We start from the raw sequence: 17,856 nt of genomic DNA on the forward strand, positions 1-17,856 counted from the left end.
GTACATTTTCAGACACTGTACAAATCAGTTAACACACTTGATGATCTAGTTGTGAGTGCAGAGATTTAAAGATATACCTCTCCAGCTAGACGGAATACATTTGGTAAATATGGTATTCCATAGTGCACGAGACTGAAGCTGCAGAAGAAAGACTGCTGAAACTGCTAATAAATGAAATAATGCCCGTAAAAATTTGCATATCAAGCTACACCTTGCAGAACAGCATAAATAATTTAAAGTGGATACAGTGTCCAACTAAGAAATTCTTATATTTTCTTTTATATGTAATTTACATAATTTTTTATGTTGATAATTATACAAGGGAAATAACGTACAAATAAACAATATCAATCCAGGTAAACACATTTAAAATTTATTAACCTTTTTGGTCAAAATAATTAAACAAGTATATACAATCCCATTGTATTAACTATAATATTTAAGGAACATGACCTTATCTTTATGCTTACTGGCCTAAAGGTTCCACAATTTGTAAATAGTAGTCATAACCAATATACAGAATAAGAGGATTTTTGTAAACTAAACTAAATTTTTAGAACCTCAAAGATTTAGTAGTTTAATGTGAACAAGAGTGGCACTCTAGGGACATTAATGGGGGCTGGGAATTTCATTCACAATATGTGCATCATCATAGTACTTGTTTATTCTGTTAACAAGGAAGTGCATCTGAACACTTCTACATTTTATATAGGAGGCACAAAGACTTCATTCTTATTGATCTTATAAACATTTACCGCTGTCCGACGTTCAAATTCTGCCACTGATGCACTATAATTAGTGTTTAGTGTCAGAAATCCTGAATAAGTTAAAATGCACAGTTAAACCCACTTGTCAAAATTGCTAATTGTTTGGCATAATCAAGTTAAAATGTAATTCACTGGCTAGAATTGCACTGTTCAACTTAACATGCATATACCCGTTACTCTGAATATTTAACATGTTTGAAACCAAAAGAATGTGCTTAAAAAAGTAATAAAAAGATTAAAAAAAATAATGCACCTATGGTAGGTCACTGTTTACAAATCAAATATTAAGGATTTCTAATAATGAACAGACTGCTTTCTCAAATACTTTAGATTTTCATTTTACTAGCTGGTTTCAAACTATTAAGGCTGAAAAAGTTCATACAAATCTTTATGATCCATCACTTCGGCATTTGATGTATTTTTGTTTTACAGGAAAATAATACAAAAACAAACTGTAGTTTTGTGAAAAGTTAATTTAGATTTTGATCTATAGCATATTACATAAAAATATTTTTATCATGCTGTCAAAATAGGTTTTCTGCTTAACTCTTTTCAATTCTTCCCTTAAGAATAAATTAGTACTTTCTTAATACATGCAAGAGAAAGAAATGAAAAAATGAAATTAGTTTCAGATTTAAAAACACTTTTATAATTTGTTAATTTTATTATGTGGTATACACCAGATGGTGTGATAATAGATACAGTCAGTGAGTAAATATACACAAAAACTCTGTTTACTAACCCACTCGAGACCTACCTTGGTATTCAAAGGTAAAAACACTGAAGTCAAGACAAAGGTCCAAAGAGGAACGTGTGTGCACAGGTATTATGTTGTCTGGAAGGCCAAAATAGTAGAACAGAGAGAAAATAAACATTTTTATAACATTTTCTTAGGTGTTAATATTTTTGGTCTAAACGGAGAGGAAGGCTCAGTCAAAATAAATATGTGTTGACTACTGGCCATTATTGAGTAGTATCCATTAATTCGGTTTCCTGTGGGCTTCACTTAAAACATTGAAACCTGTGCCACTGCTACTTCATGCTGAAGGCAGAACTATGCCATGAACTCAAAAGGCCAGTTTCTCCTTTTTTTTTTTAAAAGGGAAGTAAGTGCATCAATGTTCTTACTGGGAGGACATCATGGCCTTTCTTTAAACCAGAAGGCTTAAACTATATAAGAGCAAGACTTGTCCTTAAATTAGCCAGGTTTAGTTAACTTTGTCTTGAAATATATACAAGTTATTTGTGGCAGCCACAGCGATGATGTTCTCCTTCGGGTGCCATGCAGTATGAAGTATTTTCTTGTTGAAGTCCAGACTGTCAACACTAATCTCATCTTTCTTTCTTTTGCCACCTGTACACACTTTTCGTGGCTTTAGGATGGCACGTGGTTTGCTGCTCTCCCTTGAAGCTTCCAATGTAATATCCCTTCTTGTCGATCGGTCAAACATCCTAAAGAAATTGTTGTAGGATCCAGTCATTATTGCACTGTTTAGAAATAAAAATGAGTTTATTTTAAAATGAGATACAAATCATTTTAAAAATGCTAAATTGAACAATGCTACAAAGAATAATTAAGTTACAGTTTAGTAAGAATAATGATCAGAGTACAGTTCTGAACATAAGATCAGCCTTTAATAGCCCTGCATATGAACAATTTACTTGCATGTAAAACCAGTGTCAGTCACATATTCGCAATACTGCACTGGAAATATTTAAACTCCCATTTGTATTTTCGGGTCTCCGACAGAAAAAAGCCTTTTTGATTTCTTTACAGCAAGGGCTTTACAGTTGTTACGTACTGCAGGTCTGTAAAAGCAGCAAGGGAACCCGCCTGCCTTAGGGGATGTAGTCCTAGCGGAGGTGGCCAAGACAGAGTTGACTTCAGGAATAACCTCAGTAAAAGAATATTTTGTGTGTCCGACAGTATATGTTTCACAACAGGACTGCTATTAGACACACTCTACAGTAATGCTACCACGTTCTACTAAACTAATAGTTTAATCGGAGGCATAGGTTCACTTCAAAAGCATAGTTAGCTGTCTTGTGCAGTGGAATTTCATACCAGTGATTGCTGCATAAAGAGGGTTTTATATTGCTGACTTTCAAAAAGAGACAGTGGTTGCCAAAGGCACTGAACTGAAAGAATAGTTTGAGCTCTGAAGGTTTGGAAGTGGCCTACCGTTATTGAAATGGGAACCAACACTGAATGATGGATTACGGACAAAGGTGTACCATTTGTATAATGAAAATATATTCAATCGTCAATAACACACAGACCAGATACAGTACAGCAGCAGCAGTTCAAGCTTCCTTCACACACAGGTACAATGTAGATAGCAGAACACTCTTCCACCTACCTTTCAACATCACACCAACATCAGTTAAGCACATGTAACTGTTGTGCATGCTTCTTTTGCACTCCAAGTAGATGTAATAATAGGAAAAGCAACACAAGTTTGCTCACACATGCTAGGTATGGCTCTGGCAGGAACACCCCTGCTATAGCCCTAGCACGTGTCAAATTTCGGGGCTAGAATAACACATTTTTGTGAAGTCTACTGTATCACTGCACGGACAGAAGATGGTCACATGATCAGCACATAAGCTAGGCATGGTTAACCTTTCTAAACTGAAATCCATACATGACAAAAGGAGCCATAACAGACTTCGGGCTACATGAACAAAGTATTTTTGCGGTGGGGAACGGATCATCGGGCCGTTTCCGATGCACAAATGCTTTTACAAAAACACAAACTGCGATTCGGTAACACGTTATCGAATCACAAATTGTGTTTGCGATTTCGTATTTGGAAGACACGTTTAGGGCGGCCCTTTCAAATAGCGCATCTGCATGGAATGTATGAATGTTTCACGACTAAATTGCGGTTGCAAAACATTTATATTTACCGACTTCTTGAAGGCGGTGATTACCCATGCGCACATGGGCCTTCTGCTTAGAGGATGGAATATAAAATTTTTTAAAGAGCAGACAGTGGCCCCATGTACCACTGTCTACTCTTAATACATAAAACTGATAATTTAGCATAAAAAATAAAAAGATTACTTTATTAAAAAGCAACACGGTGGTCTGCAGACCTTAACAGCAAACTGCGACCTACATCTTTAATATGCATGAGGTAGGTCTATTTGCTACCCAGTAGGAATTGCTAATGAAACTCAAAAGTGTTTCATACATTAGGAATACCAATTTCCTAATTGCGATTCGAAGAGAACCGTAATTAGGAAGATCTTTTTGTGGTCAGGGGCTTGAGCTTTTCTTGAGATTTATGGAGTCCTACTCTTTGTAGAGTTGGGATTAACTTTTGATTGGGTTTGTGACATTCTTGTTTGGAGTTTGCCTTCACCAACCAGCCGTCTAGATAAGGGTAGATGTGAATTCCTTTCCTTCTCAGGAATGCTGCCACTGCAGCGAGGCATTTTGCAAAAACTCGGTGCATATTTTATTCCAAAGGGTAAGATACTGCTTGACTTGGATTCATTGGTACGTGTAAATAGGTGTCTTTTAATTCTATGGTTGCCATGTAATCCCCTTTTGTAGGAGGAGGGGGGGGGGGATTACCTCTTACAGGGTTGTCATCTTGAAATACTGCGTGCAAATGAATTGGTTTATGAATTTGAGATCCAGAATTGGTCCTAATGTGAGATCTTGCTTTGGTATCAAAAAGTAAGGTGATTAGTTACCTCTGTTGTGCTCCCTCGTCTGTACTTTCTCTATTGCCTGTTTTAGTAGGAATTTCTTTACCTCTTCCCTTAATGGACAAGTTACTTACCATCGGTAATGCCTTATATGGTAAAGACATGATCCAGCCACAGATTCCTTAATTTTGAACTTCCAGGCGTTAGGTTGGATCTGGAAGATTTTTCTTAGAAGTTTTCCTGTTTGCCAGTAGATGGTGTCGGTCGACTCCGCGTGACGTCGGCGTTGTCATATAGGTCGTCATTGTGACGTCTAAATCGTCAATATAACAGTCACTGGCGCGCTGACGCCAGTACTTTTCACAACTTTTCACGCCAGGAGCCATTAAGTGACCGACCATGGTGTGTTTAAGACAGCTAGGGCCATGTAGGGGGAACAGCCCAGACACGAATAACCATTCAGAAGTGCGGGGAATATGGGTGAGTCGGTAAGGAATCTGCAGCTAGATCATGTCTCTACCCGATGAGGAGTTACCAAAGGCAAGTAAATTGTCCATCAGATACACACCTAGCTGCATATTCCTTACATTTGAACAGATACCCAAGCCATACCTCCCCTGGAGGTGGGACTGTGGAAAGGTTTAGACCAGAAAATCCTGCAGAACAGAGCGGCCAAACAGGCCCTCTCTGCGAACCTGAGAATCCAAGCAAGAGTGTCCAGCAAACATGTGCAAAGATGCCCACGCAGCCACTTAGGAGATATCGGTAATTAGAACCCCACGCTGGAGGACTGTGGTGGCCGCCTTCGCCCTGGGGGAATGGGTCCTAATGCCTTCAGGAGGTTGCTTCTTTGCCAAGGCGGAACAAGTCTTTATACCGAGAATAAGCCAACGGGGGATAGTCCTCTTCTCAACAGGATGCCCCTTCTTTGCTCCCACGTCCCCTACAAAGAGAGTTGGTCATCCAACCAGAACTCTTTAGTGCGATCAAGGTAGAACAATAATGCTCTTTCTGGGACAAAAAATGGAGATGTTCCTCATCTTTGGAAGGGTGTGGAGGTGCATAGAGATTGGGCAGACTAATGGACTATCCCAGATAGGAGTTACAACCTTGGGCACTTTGTACCGATAGACTGTTTGGTAAGCAGGCTGCAATGACCATGCTTGCAGTTCGCTCACCCTTCTGGCACAGGTAATTGCGACTAAAAAGGCTGTTTTGATAGTGAGAAACAGTAGAAGGCAGTTCTGCAGCGGCTCAAACGGTGCACAGATCAAGAAAGTAAGGACCAAATTAAGGTCCCACTGAGGCATAAGAAAAGAAGGAGGAAGCAATGCGTTAACCAATTCAAACGTCTCTGCTCCAAACGGGACTTAAAAAGTGAAGGTTGATCTTGCAGCCGAAGAAAAGCTGAGAGGGCCGAAAGGAGGGCCCTGCTGGGCCACGGAAAGCATAAGTAAGAGAATATCAGACAGAGAGGCAGATAAGGGGTCAATAGGCCGTTCCGTACAAAATATACAAAATCTGTTCCATCGGCAGGAGTATACAAATTTCGTGGAAGGACACCTGGCTGCCATAATAACTTCACAGACTTCGAGAGGAGGGTCAAAAGCTGTCAGCTGTTGCTGCTCACTCTCCGGAGGCATAGAGTGGACCGTTTCAGGTGGAGGACACTCCCCTGCTGCTGTGAACGAAGATTCCCCTGCCTCCCCACACGATGGGGCAGCCTGATCGAAGGATCGATGCTCATTGACAGAAGCTCTGGATACCAGAGCTTCTGTGCTCAGTCCGGAGCCACAGGAACGACTTGTGCCTGGTCACCCCTGATCTTCTTTAGCACTCTGGGCAGGAGTGGTATGGGCGGAAAGGCGTATAGGAAGCCTGAACTCCACTTACTATGAAAAGCATCGCCGAGCAAGAGCTGCCTTGGAAACTCCAATGTGCAAAACTGCTGACATGGTGCATTCTCTTCAGAGCCAAACTGATCTAACCAAGGCTCGCCTCACCCCTAAAAGAGACCTTGTACCACCTCTGGATGGAGATGCCACTCGTGATCTGAAAGGCACCTGCGGCTGAGTTTGTCTGCTCTGGCATTCAAAGAACCAATGCCAGATGTTGAACCACCAGGGATGCCCTGTTCCAGCCAAGTCCAGAGACTCAGGGACTCGACAGTCCACGACCCCACATCGCCCTGTTTGTTGCAGTACCACAAATGACGGTAGTGTAGTCCGTGTACACCCAAACCAGCCTTCCCTTGATGGCCAGTAAAAAGGCTTTCAGTGGCAATCTGATCGCCCAAAACTCCAATAGATTGATATGGAGCTTGGCTTCCGCTGGACACCAGAGAGTCCTCTGATCGCCACCTCCGCCCACATGACCACCCCACCCCAGAAGAGACGCATCAGTCACTACTGTGAGATCTGGGTGGAGAAGGGAGAGGGGTCTGACTCTGACCCAATCGTGGTTCGTCAGCCACCACTGCAGGTCTTTCACAGTAGCCTCTGATATCTGAACCAGGTCGGTGAAATTTTCCTCGATGCTGCGAGGATTGGAACTTTAGGTCCCCCTGCAGAGCCCGCATGCTCCACATTGCATGGTCCACCAGCAGGGTGCAGGAGGCCATGAGGCCAAAGAGTCAGTCACTCACTGAAATGCAGGATAGAGGCTGAAACATTGGTATCATAGCCTGAATATCCTGGAGTCACCGTTCAGGAGGACAAGCCCGAAACTGCACCGTGTCCAGAAACGCTCTAATGAAAAGGAGCGTCTGAGAGAGAATCAGGTGTGACTTCGGCACGTTGATAGTGAAACACAGCGAATGCAGGAGGTTCACCGTAGTCAGGCAGTGGGAGACTACTGCTTGGGACGAGCCCGCCTTCAACAACCAGTCTTCGAGATAGGGGAAGACTGGAACCCCTGATCTCTGCAGATAGGCTGCATCCACCGCCATAACCTTTTTGGAAACCAGAGGGGCAATGTTGAGGCCAAAAGGGAGCACGGCAAACTGAAAGCGCTTGTGGCCCACCGTAAACCGCAACTAGTGACAATGGTCAGGCAGGACAGTAAGATGAAAATAGGCATCCTGCAAGTCCAGCACTACCATCCAGTCTCCCGGGTCCAGGGCAGACAGGACCGAGCCAGTGTGAGCATCTTGAACTTTGAGAAAGTAGTTGAGGGTCTGAGGTCCAGGATAGGATTTAGGCCTCCGTCCTTCTTTGGGACCAGAAAATAGGAGGAATAACAACCACAACCTATTTCTGGCTCAGGAACCCTTTCTATAGCTCCCTTGGCCAAGAGAGTTTTGACTTCCTGGCCGAGTAAGGCAAGGTGATCCTGTCAGCCGATCGTACACTGGAAGCATACATGGAGAGGTAGCCTCGTAGGGGAGGGAGTAGACCCTTCGGACTATATGCAACACTCACCTGTCCGAGGTGATGTCTCGCCAGCGGTGGAGATGGTATATTCTGCCACCAACTGGCCATGAATGATTCTGGGGGATCGGACTAGGAGGGTTTTGTGTTGGAGGAGGGGATCGCGGCTTGACTCAACTTCTGCCCTCTGACCCTCGGGGGTCAGGTTGAACCACGTCCACAGAGATGTTGCTGAACTTGTGGGGCCCTCTGGCCGAAATAGGGTTGGCGCGGTTGGTAGCCTCTTCCATAGCTGCGAAAAGAGCAATAAGCAGACACAGGCCTGGATGTTGTGGAGAGGCACAAGGACTTGGCCGTAACCCACAGGTCCTTGAAACGCTTACGTGCGGCATCTGCTTTGTTTCCTAAGAGACAGGAGCCATCAAATGGCATGTAAATACGATTAGCCTGGACATCCGCCCCCAAAAAACAGACGTCCTCAGCCAGGTGTGGCGACGTACGGCCACCATCGTGGAAATCACTCTGCCACGCTAGTGTTGTATCCAAGCCACATAGGATGGTGAACGTCACTGCATTTCTCCCACCTGAAATAGCTTGGGAGAGTAGAATCAGGTACTCTTCCAAGACCCTGGACAGCACCTGCGCAACCATGTCCCATATTGAATGGGAATAAAGGTCCAAAAGGCAATCAATGTTCATCGACTGCAATGCTAGACTGGAGGAAGAGAAAATGTTCTTTACAAAGCTTTCCAGTCTCTAGGATTCCCTGTCCAGTGCTGCGGAAGGGAATGCACCACAGGAAGTGGAAGCTTGAACCACCAAACTTTGTGGTGTGGATGGTGAGGAAAAGTGGGTCGCCCAGTGCAGGGCGATGGCGGCGGGCAATCGTTCTATTCAAAGGAGCCCCTGTGCTAGGCTTGGAACAGGTGCCCAGAAGAACGTCCGTCAAGAGCTCATTGAAAGGCAAAAAGGGTTCTGAGCTGGAGACACCAGGCTGCAGGACTACTGTCAATACATAGGAAGCTACAGGTCCAAGACCTCTGCAGCCTCTAAGCACCACCATAGCGAATGCTACCCCTCCTGCGTAGCCAGGTTGGGGGTAGACAGCATGCCAGAATCTGGGGAGGTGTCCAGGCCACTGGCATCACCCAGTTCCTCATACCAGTCCATGTCCTGGGGTTGCAGAAGCTCGAAGGGTTCCTGCCCCCCCCTTCCCCTCCCCCCCATCTTCCTCATCGATTCCTAACCCTCAAACTAAGGCAGGTTAAACAGCATGAAGCCATACTGCTCCGGTCTCGTCATCTGTGGATGCCCGACCGGGTCTGTTTTCTGGAATGAGGATTTGGGAGGAGCCGCCGTTGGGAGAGGGTGCCGCCGCCAAGGACCGCGGCTGCGGTGCCTGGGAAGGTCGCTGTGGATGAGGAACGGGTCCAGTAGGAGGCTGTGGCACCAGGGCTGGAGCAAACGGCGCAGAACTAACTGGAACGTCTTCTTCCGGACCTGCAGAGCTATAAGGCGTGTCAGCAGGGACAGGCCACCCAAATATGTTGCACATGGTGTCATAAAACTCCTTAAGTTGGGCTGGGGTCGCTCCGGGGAAGGGAGGGAAACGTGAAGCCGACCCAGGCAGCTGCTCCGCGGAGTGGACCCTCAAATGCAGATGTGCCTTCGTCTGGTAACGCAATGGCCATGGCGACGTCAAAGCATGCTTCGACTTCAATGTGCTTTTAGTGATGCCTCTTACCTGACAACTTGGAAGAGGACTTTGATCCACCGAGCGGTGCTCAGACCTTGCTCTCGACCGTGACCGACAGGGCGTTTTCCAAGGCGCCGGTCACCGGGCCGCGATTAGCTTTAGGGACGCTCCCTCAAAGCTTTCAGTGCCATGGCCCAGCAAAACAGCGAATGACTCAGTGTCTCTGGTGTCTGGAGTGCCACCACGACACAAAGTGGGGGCCCGTGAGCGACATGACGCAGTGACAGGCGCTGCATGGCTTGAACCCCGAGGTCTTCTTGCTAGACATCTCCTGAGCACACCACGAGGAGTCGACAAAGTCAAAAAATGACAAGGGGTAAGCTCTCGCCAACAGATCTGCACTGGCTGGTGCGGAAAGAAAAGAACCAAAATCCACGTGCCGATGTGACGGTTATATTGACGACGCAGACTATGACGAACAAACAGTCGAGCGACGCCACCTACCGGCACGAAGGGGTTATTCCAGATCCAGCTTGGTGTCTGGAAGTTTAAAGGTAGGGAACATGCAGCTAGAGGTCTCTATCAGATTTTAAAAGTTTTGTTATTAGAAACAACTTTTTTTGAGGCGGGGTTGGTGGTGGAATGTTTGTTAGTTCTGTTCAACAGCCGTGGTGCACAACGTTTAAAACGCACTTGTCTTTGGTGATCCTTTCCCACTCTTGCAAGTATTAGGCCATTCTGCCTCCCAATGGTACTTGTGTGGGGTTGCAGTTTTGCATCCAAGTCACTTTGAGCCTGCTCCTCCTCCTCTGGAGGATTGTCCTCTAGCCTTTCCTCTACCATGAAAAGGCTGCTTTGGGTGTTGGTGCCAGGATTGGTACCCGGACTGTTGGGATGACTGCTGTGTGCTGCCTTGTGTCTGCTGTAGATACCGTCCTGCAGAAAAATTCCCCCCTCCTGCGGGTTTTCGGAGGTTGCTTCCTCGCCTTCTGAATGTGCCTCTGTACTGTAAAGCACCCATTGCGCTTGCAGTTTCATTGTCCTTTTTAATCTGTTGTAAGGACTCATCTACCTCATGGCCAAACAAAGTATCTCCTGTGAAAGCAGTATTAATTATTGTTATTCGGACTTCCTACTTAAGGCCTGAAAACCTCAGCTAGGTGTGTCTTCCGAGGGTAGCACCTGTACACAATTGCCTACTATTGGTCACCTCTAGGTCCGACATTAGGCAGGTATTTGCAATGCTTTTTCACTCTTGCATGATTGAGTTTCCCCTCTTGTCTTCCTCATGAAGTTTATTCATTAGCTTCTCAACCTTGTTCCATTGTTGGAGGCCATATCTTGAAGATAACAGTTGAATTGGCGATATACCTTTGTGTTGCTTCCTCTCTCCCCATCTTCCTACCCACCATATCTAGCTTTATGCGGCCTCTCTCGGGAATTGGCCAGTGAAAGAATGAGCATTGTGCCTACTTGCCGTGCCTACTTGCCGTGGTGACAATAATGGAGCCTGCCACTGAGTGTGTATTTTTTTCACAACCCTTGGTGTGACCCACTTTGTTGAGGCTGGCTCCTTAAAGGCTTCTTTGCCCTGGTCCAGTATACTTGGTAGCATTAGGAGGAATTAGCTACCTTTTGTGGATGGCTTTAGTGTCTCAAAGCAAAAAACAGGAGTCTCCTTTTCTCCTCCTTTAAGGAGCCCAGATTGTGTCTGCTACTCTTTTCACCAGGCTGTTATAGAAGGCTTTGTCATCTGTTGGTTTAGACTTCGAGGGGTTAGTACAAACCTATTCCTCTGAACCTATTCTTCTGGGTTGTCAAGCTCCTTTTCGGCTTCCTCCTAGTGAGGATCGGGGGTTACCGGTGCCTCAAGTGCATTTTGTTCCTCTTCGACATCCAAAGTTGTGGAAGGTCTGGAAGGAATTCTGTATTCAATTAGGGCGTCGTCAGTCATTTTAACATTGAAGGAGCGCATTCATTTCCGCTTCAAACCTTCCTCTCTTTTCCACCTGTAGGCCCTTTGACATCTTTGCGTTGGAGTCTTTCTTGATGTAGAGGTTTCTGCCTCCGAAGGCTTGGTGTTTTCCTTCAGGGCATCCCAACCCGAGCTGGTCTTCGATGTCGACGATTTGCCCTCGTCTGTACCAATTTGTATGGGATCCATGGGACTCCTTTGGTCGTGCATGACCCTCGGTTGCCGTTATCTTTGGCGTCTGGGCAGCCTTGTACGCTTTCTTTTCGTAACCCTTGCTATCCAAGAGGTGAGGGATATTGGTTACCTTTTCCAGTCTCATTTTGACGTCCTTCGCTGCACGTTTTTTTCTCTGTGTCCACTTGGAGGATTTTGACATCTTAATGCCCCCGCAATGGACTGCTTATCACCCCCCATATTACATTACTCATGACATGGTCAGTGCAATCACTAATGCCATCTCAAATGACATCACTCATGACATCATCCAATGAGCAGGTTTTGTAAATGCTTCTGACACTAAGATGTATATTAAGCTAGTGCATAAATTAAATTACTATTCTTTTTAGACTACTAATAGGCGATACTGTTTCTAGTATAGGTCTTCGGAGTGGCTGTATGACCCTCAGCATGGAAGTGGGTGTCTGAGTGCTTGCCATATGTATGTAAGGGGATGTATAGGTGAATAAGGGTGTGTAAGTGGCTGTATGGGTGTGTGAGTGATTGTATGAGAGGCTGTATTGGGGACAGGGAATGACTGGCTGTATGTGCGAGTGAGTGGCTGCCTTAGTGGCTATATGGGTGGAAGAGTGCTTCAGTGGCTGTTTTTGTGTGCGAGTGGCTCTATGGGTGGGTGAGTGGGTGGGTGTGTGTTAGTGGCTGGGTGGTTAAGTTAGTGGCTGTTTTAATGGATGTATGGGTAAGTAAGTCGCTGTTTTGCACAGTAAGTGCCTTAGTGACTGGATGGATAGGTGAGTGAGTAGGTGTGTGACTGCTTGTATGGATGTGTGAATGGGTATATAAGTGGTTAACTGGATTAGTGAATGGATGTATGAGTGGTAGTATGGGCGAGTGGCTATGGGTGAGTGAATGCTAGTATGGGTTGCTGTGTGAATGAGTGGTTGTATTAGTGAGTGGTTCTGTGAGTGACTATGGGAATGAATGCTAGTGGGAGAGGCTGTGTGAATGGCTGTATGGGTGGGTGATTTGGTTGTGTTAGCAGCTGTGTGAGTGAGTGTGTGAGTCGTTATGGGAATGGGTTTGTGAATGGACGTATGAGAGGTTGTATGGGGTGCAAGGGGGTGTGCGAGTGGTTCTGTGGATATCAGTAATTTCATTTGAGCTGCATTAGTGATGTCATGGACCATGTCATGAGTGATTTAATATGTGAGGTAATAAGCAGTGCATTGCAGGGGTGCAAGTTAAAGTTCGCTCCGGTAACAAAAACTACTGAAATTCAATCATTTTGTACAAGTGGAATCTAAGCCCAACATTAACGTCCTTGCAAAGTTTGTTTTTTTCCAGTGAATTTCAAAGATTTTTTAAATTCTATTTCCTAAACATAATGTCCCTGTAACCTTTGACTAAGTAAATTTCAATTTAAAAAAAAAAAACTTTTGATTACTAACTGTAACCGGTGACCTTTGAGAGTGGGTGTTTGAGTGGCTGTGTAGGTCGGTGAGTGGGTGTGTGAGTGATACTATGCATGTTGGGCATTTGCATACTTTAAAAATGTTTTTAAATGGGAGAACCATGGACTCCGCTCTAAACCGGAGACAACAAGAAAGAAACCACTCATCACAGTCACTATGTATCAGATTGTGCTCCAATAAATCATTGATGAATTCGAATCCATCAATGATTTCATATTGTTTATCAACGTGGAATACGAGGGGAAACACATGTTTTGCCTTCAACAGGCACAAGAAGTTAGGATTTTTTCATCTTTACTGAAGTGGAGCTTCAACTGGGTCACCGGCTATGCTTATATTTGTAAGCGCTTCCCGTTCAGGTTTAATTTCTGTGAAATCAGTGCCAGGGCCAGAATCGAACCTCATTTTTTTTTTTTCACAGGAGGGTGGAGGAGTCATGCACCTTGCCTGGCCTGATTTCAGTCCCGGGGACCCCATTTACCAGGGCCTGTCCAGGTCTCCTTGGGTGCCATGGCCGTACCCTGGGCACCCAGTGTGCATTTTGAGGACCGCGGGGGGAGCCTCAAGGCCCCGCAGTCACAGCCGGCTCCCCGCCTTCTGCGGGAGCCAGAACTGCTCCTACACGCAGGGAGCTGCTGGAAAAGGAGCTCCCTGTGGGCAGGAGCAATACTTTCATCTCTTTACCTGCACGCATGTCTGAGGACAGGGAAAGCTGAAACCTTTGCTTCCAGCAAGCAGGAGCACTTAAAGCAGAGTGATGGTTTTACCTTAGCGAAAGCTGTCACAGCTCCCGCCGAGGAAAAGCAAACGGCTATCTCCCGAGGGTGGGCCCTTTGGGAGCTAGCAGGAGCAAGCCCAGAGGGGTGGTGCCCCCCAAGGCCATATATGGCTCCAGAAGGAGGGTAGGGGTGGCACATGACAACCCTCCTTTGTTCTGTACAGGCCGGCCCCGGGGAGGTGGTGGTTCCTGGGCACGTATATTGTGGGGAGGTAATGGGCCACTGGGAGGTGGTGAGGCAGGCAGTCCAGGCAAACCCCCTCTTTAATGCTCATTTTAGCCAGGGGCGGCAACGTATCCCCCCCTTAATATTAGCCTTAGCCCCGGGAAGCTGGTGGTCCCCGGGGCATTGTTAAGCTCTTGACGGGGGGCCCTGTGCTGCATGCCCCCGGGACCTGGCCCACTTGGGGGTTAGAAATTATAACAAGCGCAGGAGACTCCTTTTTTTGTTTTTACATTTTTTAAATGGCTGCCAAAACTTCCTGGCTGAAGTGCTGGCAGTCAATCAGAGCTCTGCAGATCTCTGCATGAGCTCATTATTTGCAAAGGCTTCAAAACCCAAGATATACAAATTTGGATTTCCTTTAAAATCCCAAAAAATACCAATAGAATATAAACCAAAAAAACAGAACCAAAGCTACCCTTTTGCCAAATTTGTTGCAATTCCGTCCAGCTGTTTGGGCTGTCGACAGGTCTGAGACATGTTTAAAAGGCTACTTAGGTGGGTGGCACAATAAGTGCCACAGACACACTAGGAGCATTTAATTTACAGGCTCTAGGTACCTGTAGCACACTTAACTAGGGTTTTATAGTAAATTAAATGAGCCAATTGAGAATAAGCCATTTTACCATGTTTACAAGAGAGCACAAGCACTTTAGCACTGGTAGCAGTAGTACTAAGGCCAGCAAAAATAAGAGGATTGAAGGCATACATTTTGGGGAAAACCACGCCAAGGATGCCAGGTACAACAGGAAGCACAAATGCAGCTGTTACTACCTGAATGAGCAAACGCAAGTACATAGTGAGTTAAGGCAAATATCTGCATTTCGTAAAGACTGCCATCATCGATTGTGTAGCACAAAAAGGAATGCTAGGAAAATCATAATCAAACAAAGAAAAGGTTTCCTTGATCAGATTCTATTCTCTCCTTAAAAGTCATGAGAATTCCTAGTATTTGGAGACAAAGGGACTGGGATAGTGTAGCGGTTTGTGGTCTGCATGGCACAGGTGAGGAGGAACAAGTTCTTCAACCAGCCACTTTTTATAGTGTAACAGTACAATAAATGGTTTTATTCATCAAGGAAAAGACATTCACACATTGTGAAGGAAGAGGCTATATTTGAGATGATAGTTTATAAGCACTTATAAAGAGTTCTTAAAATGTACTGGGGTACTAGCATCAGTTGGCTACAGAGGTTTATGTTTAGCGAAAACATGCAAAACATTAACATTTGTTTAATAAATGCAAAATGTGTATAACATCCAATTTTAAAAAGTATTTTCTGACACTACTCTTACCTGTCAAATCCATTCCAACAGCACTCGAATTTATCAAAGATACAGTCGTTTTCATATAGTGAACAAAGCTTACTCCGTAGATATTCATGAACCTGAAAATATTTTTAACAATTAAGACTGAAATTGATGAAATAAATAGCTTAATACTTCAAAATACCACAAAGATAATTTAACTCACTTGATATGTTTCTACTGGTCTATTTTCCATATTGAGATCCCAAACTTTAACAGAAAGGTAGTCTCTTGTCATCATGTATCGACCGCTGTGACTAAATTTTACATCCGAAATTGAGGATATTATTTCTGAAAAAAATGATCTGCTACTGGGATCTTCAGGTTCCTCAAAAACTGCAAATAAGATATTAAACATTTCAGTTGCAACTACTGCTACATCCTCAAGCAGCATACATTTTAACACACAGCACTGAAGCACAAACTAACTTTTGAGGATCTGGTATTCGTAGTTATTAATCACTCCTTCTCAATACTCGTCAGAAAACAGGTGACAGTCTAGGAAATGTAATACCCTTTGCACCATAGAGTAGGTGTACTTGTTTACAAAAAGTGCAGACACGCTGTGCTTAGGTCATTTCCACTACACATGTTCCACCATCCAGAGCAACATTCTTCCTCTTCACGTATTCGACAAGTCAACAGCCCGGGAAACACAGCTGAAATAGCAGGTGGGTTGCATGGAAAAAGGAGAGTGATAGAGCCAAGGATTGCAATAAAAAAGGGTCTTTAACCAATTAATTTATGAGCAGGTTAAGTCAGTGCTCCTTTTTCAATGGTCCAGAGGGGGATCATAAATAGGGCTCTCGATTTTATGGCATTTATTTTATTGACATTTCTATCTGTACTTATTTATATTTATTTTTTCCTTCTTTTCTCTGTGTTTATCCATTTTTTCCGTAGAAATGAAGCAGCAATGGGTATTTTTCCACACTTATTTAACTAAAAACGTTATATTTCCATTTGCATGTCCAAAAGGCTTCAGCAGTATACAGTGCACAACCGTTATCTGAAAACACTGGCATTGCAGAATAGCATAAATAACTGTAGATCTGCACTTAATTAAGCTTAATTAGGAAATCTATTGTCTTTTTTCATTTCCCCTACCTCTTAATCCATACACCTACTGACCTGACACTCATGAATAGCAGTAGAAAAAAAAGCCAAAGAAGCTCTAATTTTCTGTATTTAAAAATAAAAACAGACAGGAAAATAGTTCTCTTGAATGTATCTGTAAAAATCCGTAAAAATAGACAACTATGAGTCCTAATCATAAAGTATCTGACAAGCGAGGAGAAGGCAGCTTACAGACCAGATACAGGGCTTAGCCAAACAGGTGCTATTATACAGTTTAATCAAACTGAGTATTTGACAGACCACTTGTATCCAATGCTGAAGGTGTGTGTACTTGCTTATGAAGTGGCTTAGTGTACAAGGTGTAGGACTGGACAGTCACTTAGGCTGCTATGATTCAGAGGGAATGTAGGTTCATATAAAACACAGAAGGAACTACTCTGAACAATACTAGGGAACACAAACCACGAACCAGTAGTCTCTTGAAATTTCATAAGGTTGCTTTCTTGGTGAATAATCATCATCAGAGGTACAGTGTTGGCCTTTCAGACAGACAGAACTTGCCTGGTGATTTAAAATTGAATGAGCACCCTTAACATACAGACTGCAAACTTTCTTATTCGTTAGAGAGTGCAAATGGAAAAAACTTCCATTATTCGTCTTCTGGGAAAGTATTACAAATGATTGAGGAAGCACAAAAAGGAGTTGTTTGCCTATTCTGGAATTTATTAGCACTGTCCACAGAGCATACGTTATCAAAGATACCCTCGGAAAAGACCACAGGTTTAAAACAGCCCAGCTCAAACAGTGACACATTCATTCTTTTATAGTTAGTTCATGCGCAGATAAAGAGCTCAATTCAGTTCAAAGCAGACATCCAATTTAGTTCTGCAACTATGCATCACTTTCATGATGTACCCTTGGATGATAACATCTTAAAATAATGTAAGTAAATTGTGCATTAGTAAGAGCCACAAAACAGCATCCTCAGAAACATTCTATCAAATCACAAAGTCATTTGTGCTACCATATCAAATTTTAGGTACCGCTTCATCATAATTTACACCATTGTTTTTTGTGCAAAATGTTTTATATTAATCTCATTACTATGCTCATGACAACCATCAAGTCAACAGTTTCCCTCCAATTACAAACTAAAAAATACTACGCCTTGAACAACAGATACTGGATACTTCTTATGCATCATTTCTGGGGTTTTTCTGGGCTACAAAAAGTCTACTTTTTTCTCGTCACAAGGAAATTAGGTAAGCTGTTCACACATCGTATACGCTCCTTGAGAACAAGGCAGAGGCCATGGACTGCCATCCGGATAGAGGACTATCTGTCCTATTTGGAGA

The 17,856-nt window shown here is 44.0% G+C and overlaps 1 protein-coding gene across 2 annotated transcripts in view; it reads right to left on the reverse strand.

Moving 5' to 3' along the window:
- Nucleotides 1-351: 351 nt before the first annotated feature.
- PPP2R2D (protein phosphatase 2 regulatory subunit Bdelta) overlaps nt 352-17,856 on the reverse strand; it is a 145,056-nt gene continuing 127,551 nt past the window's right edge. For both annotated transcript variants that reach the window (XM_085606204.1, XM_085606205.1), the window contains 3 exons: nt 15,591-15,760; nt 15,413-15,504; nt 352-2,255 (listed from right to left, as the gene is read on the reverse strand). In XM_085606204.1, the coding sequence (XP_085462330.1) occupies nt 1,976-2,255; nt 15,413-15,504; nt 15,591-15,760 (542 nt within the window). In that variant the 3' untranslated portion in view covers nt 352-1,975. The remainder of the gene's footprint in view (nt 2,256-15,412; nt 15,505-15,590; nt 15,761-17,856) is intronic.

This window comes from Triturus cristatus, chromosome 1_2 (genome assembly GCF_964204655.1).
Source record: "Triturus cristatus chromosome 1_2, aTriCri1.1, whole genome shotgun sequence".
In the NCBI taxonomy this organism is placed as follows: domain Eukaryota; kingdom Metazoa; phylum Chordata; class Amphibia; order Caudata; family Salamandridae; genus Triturus; species Triturus cristatus.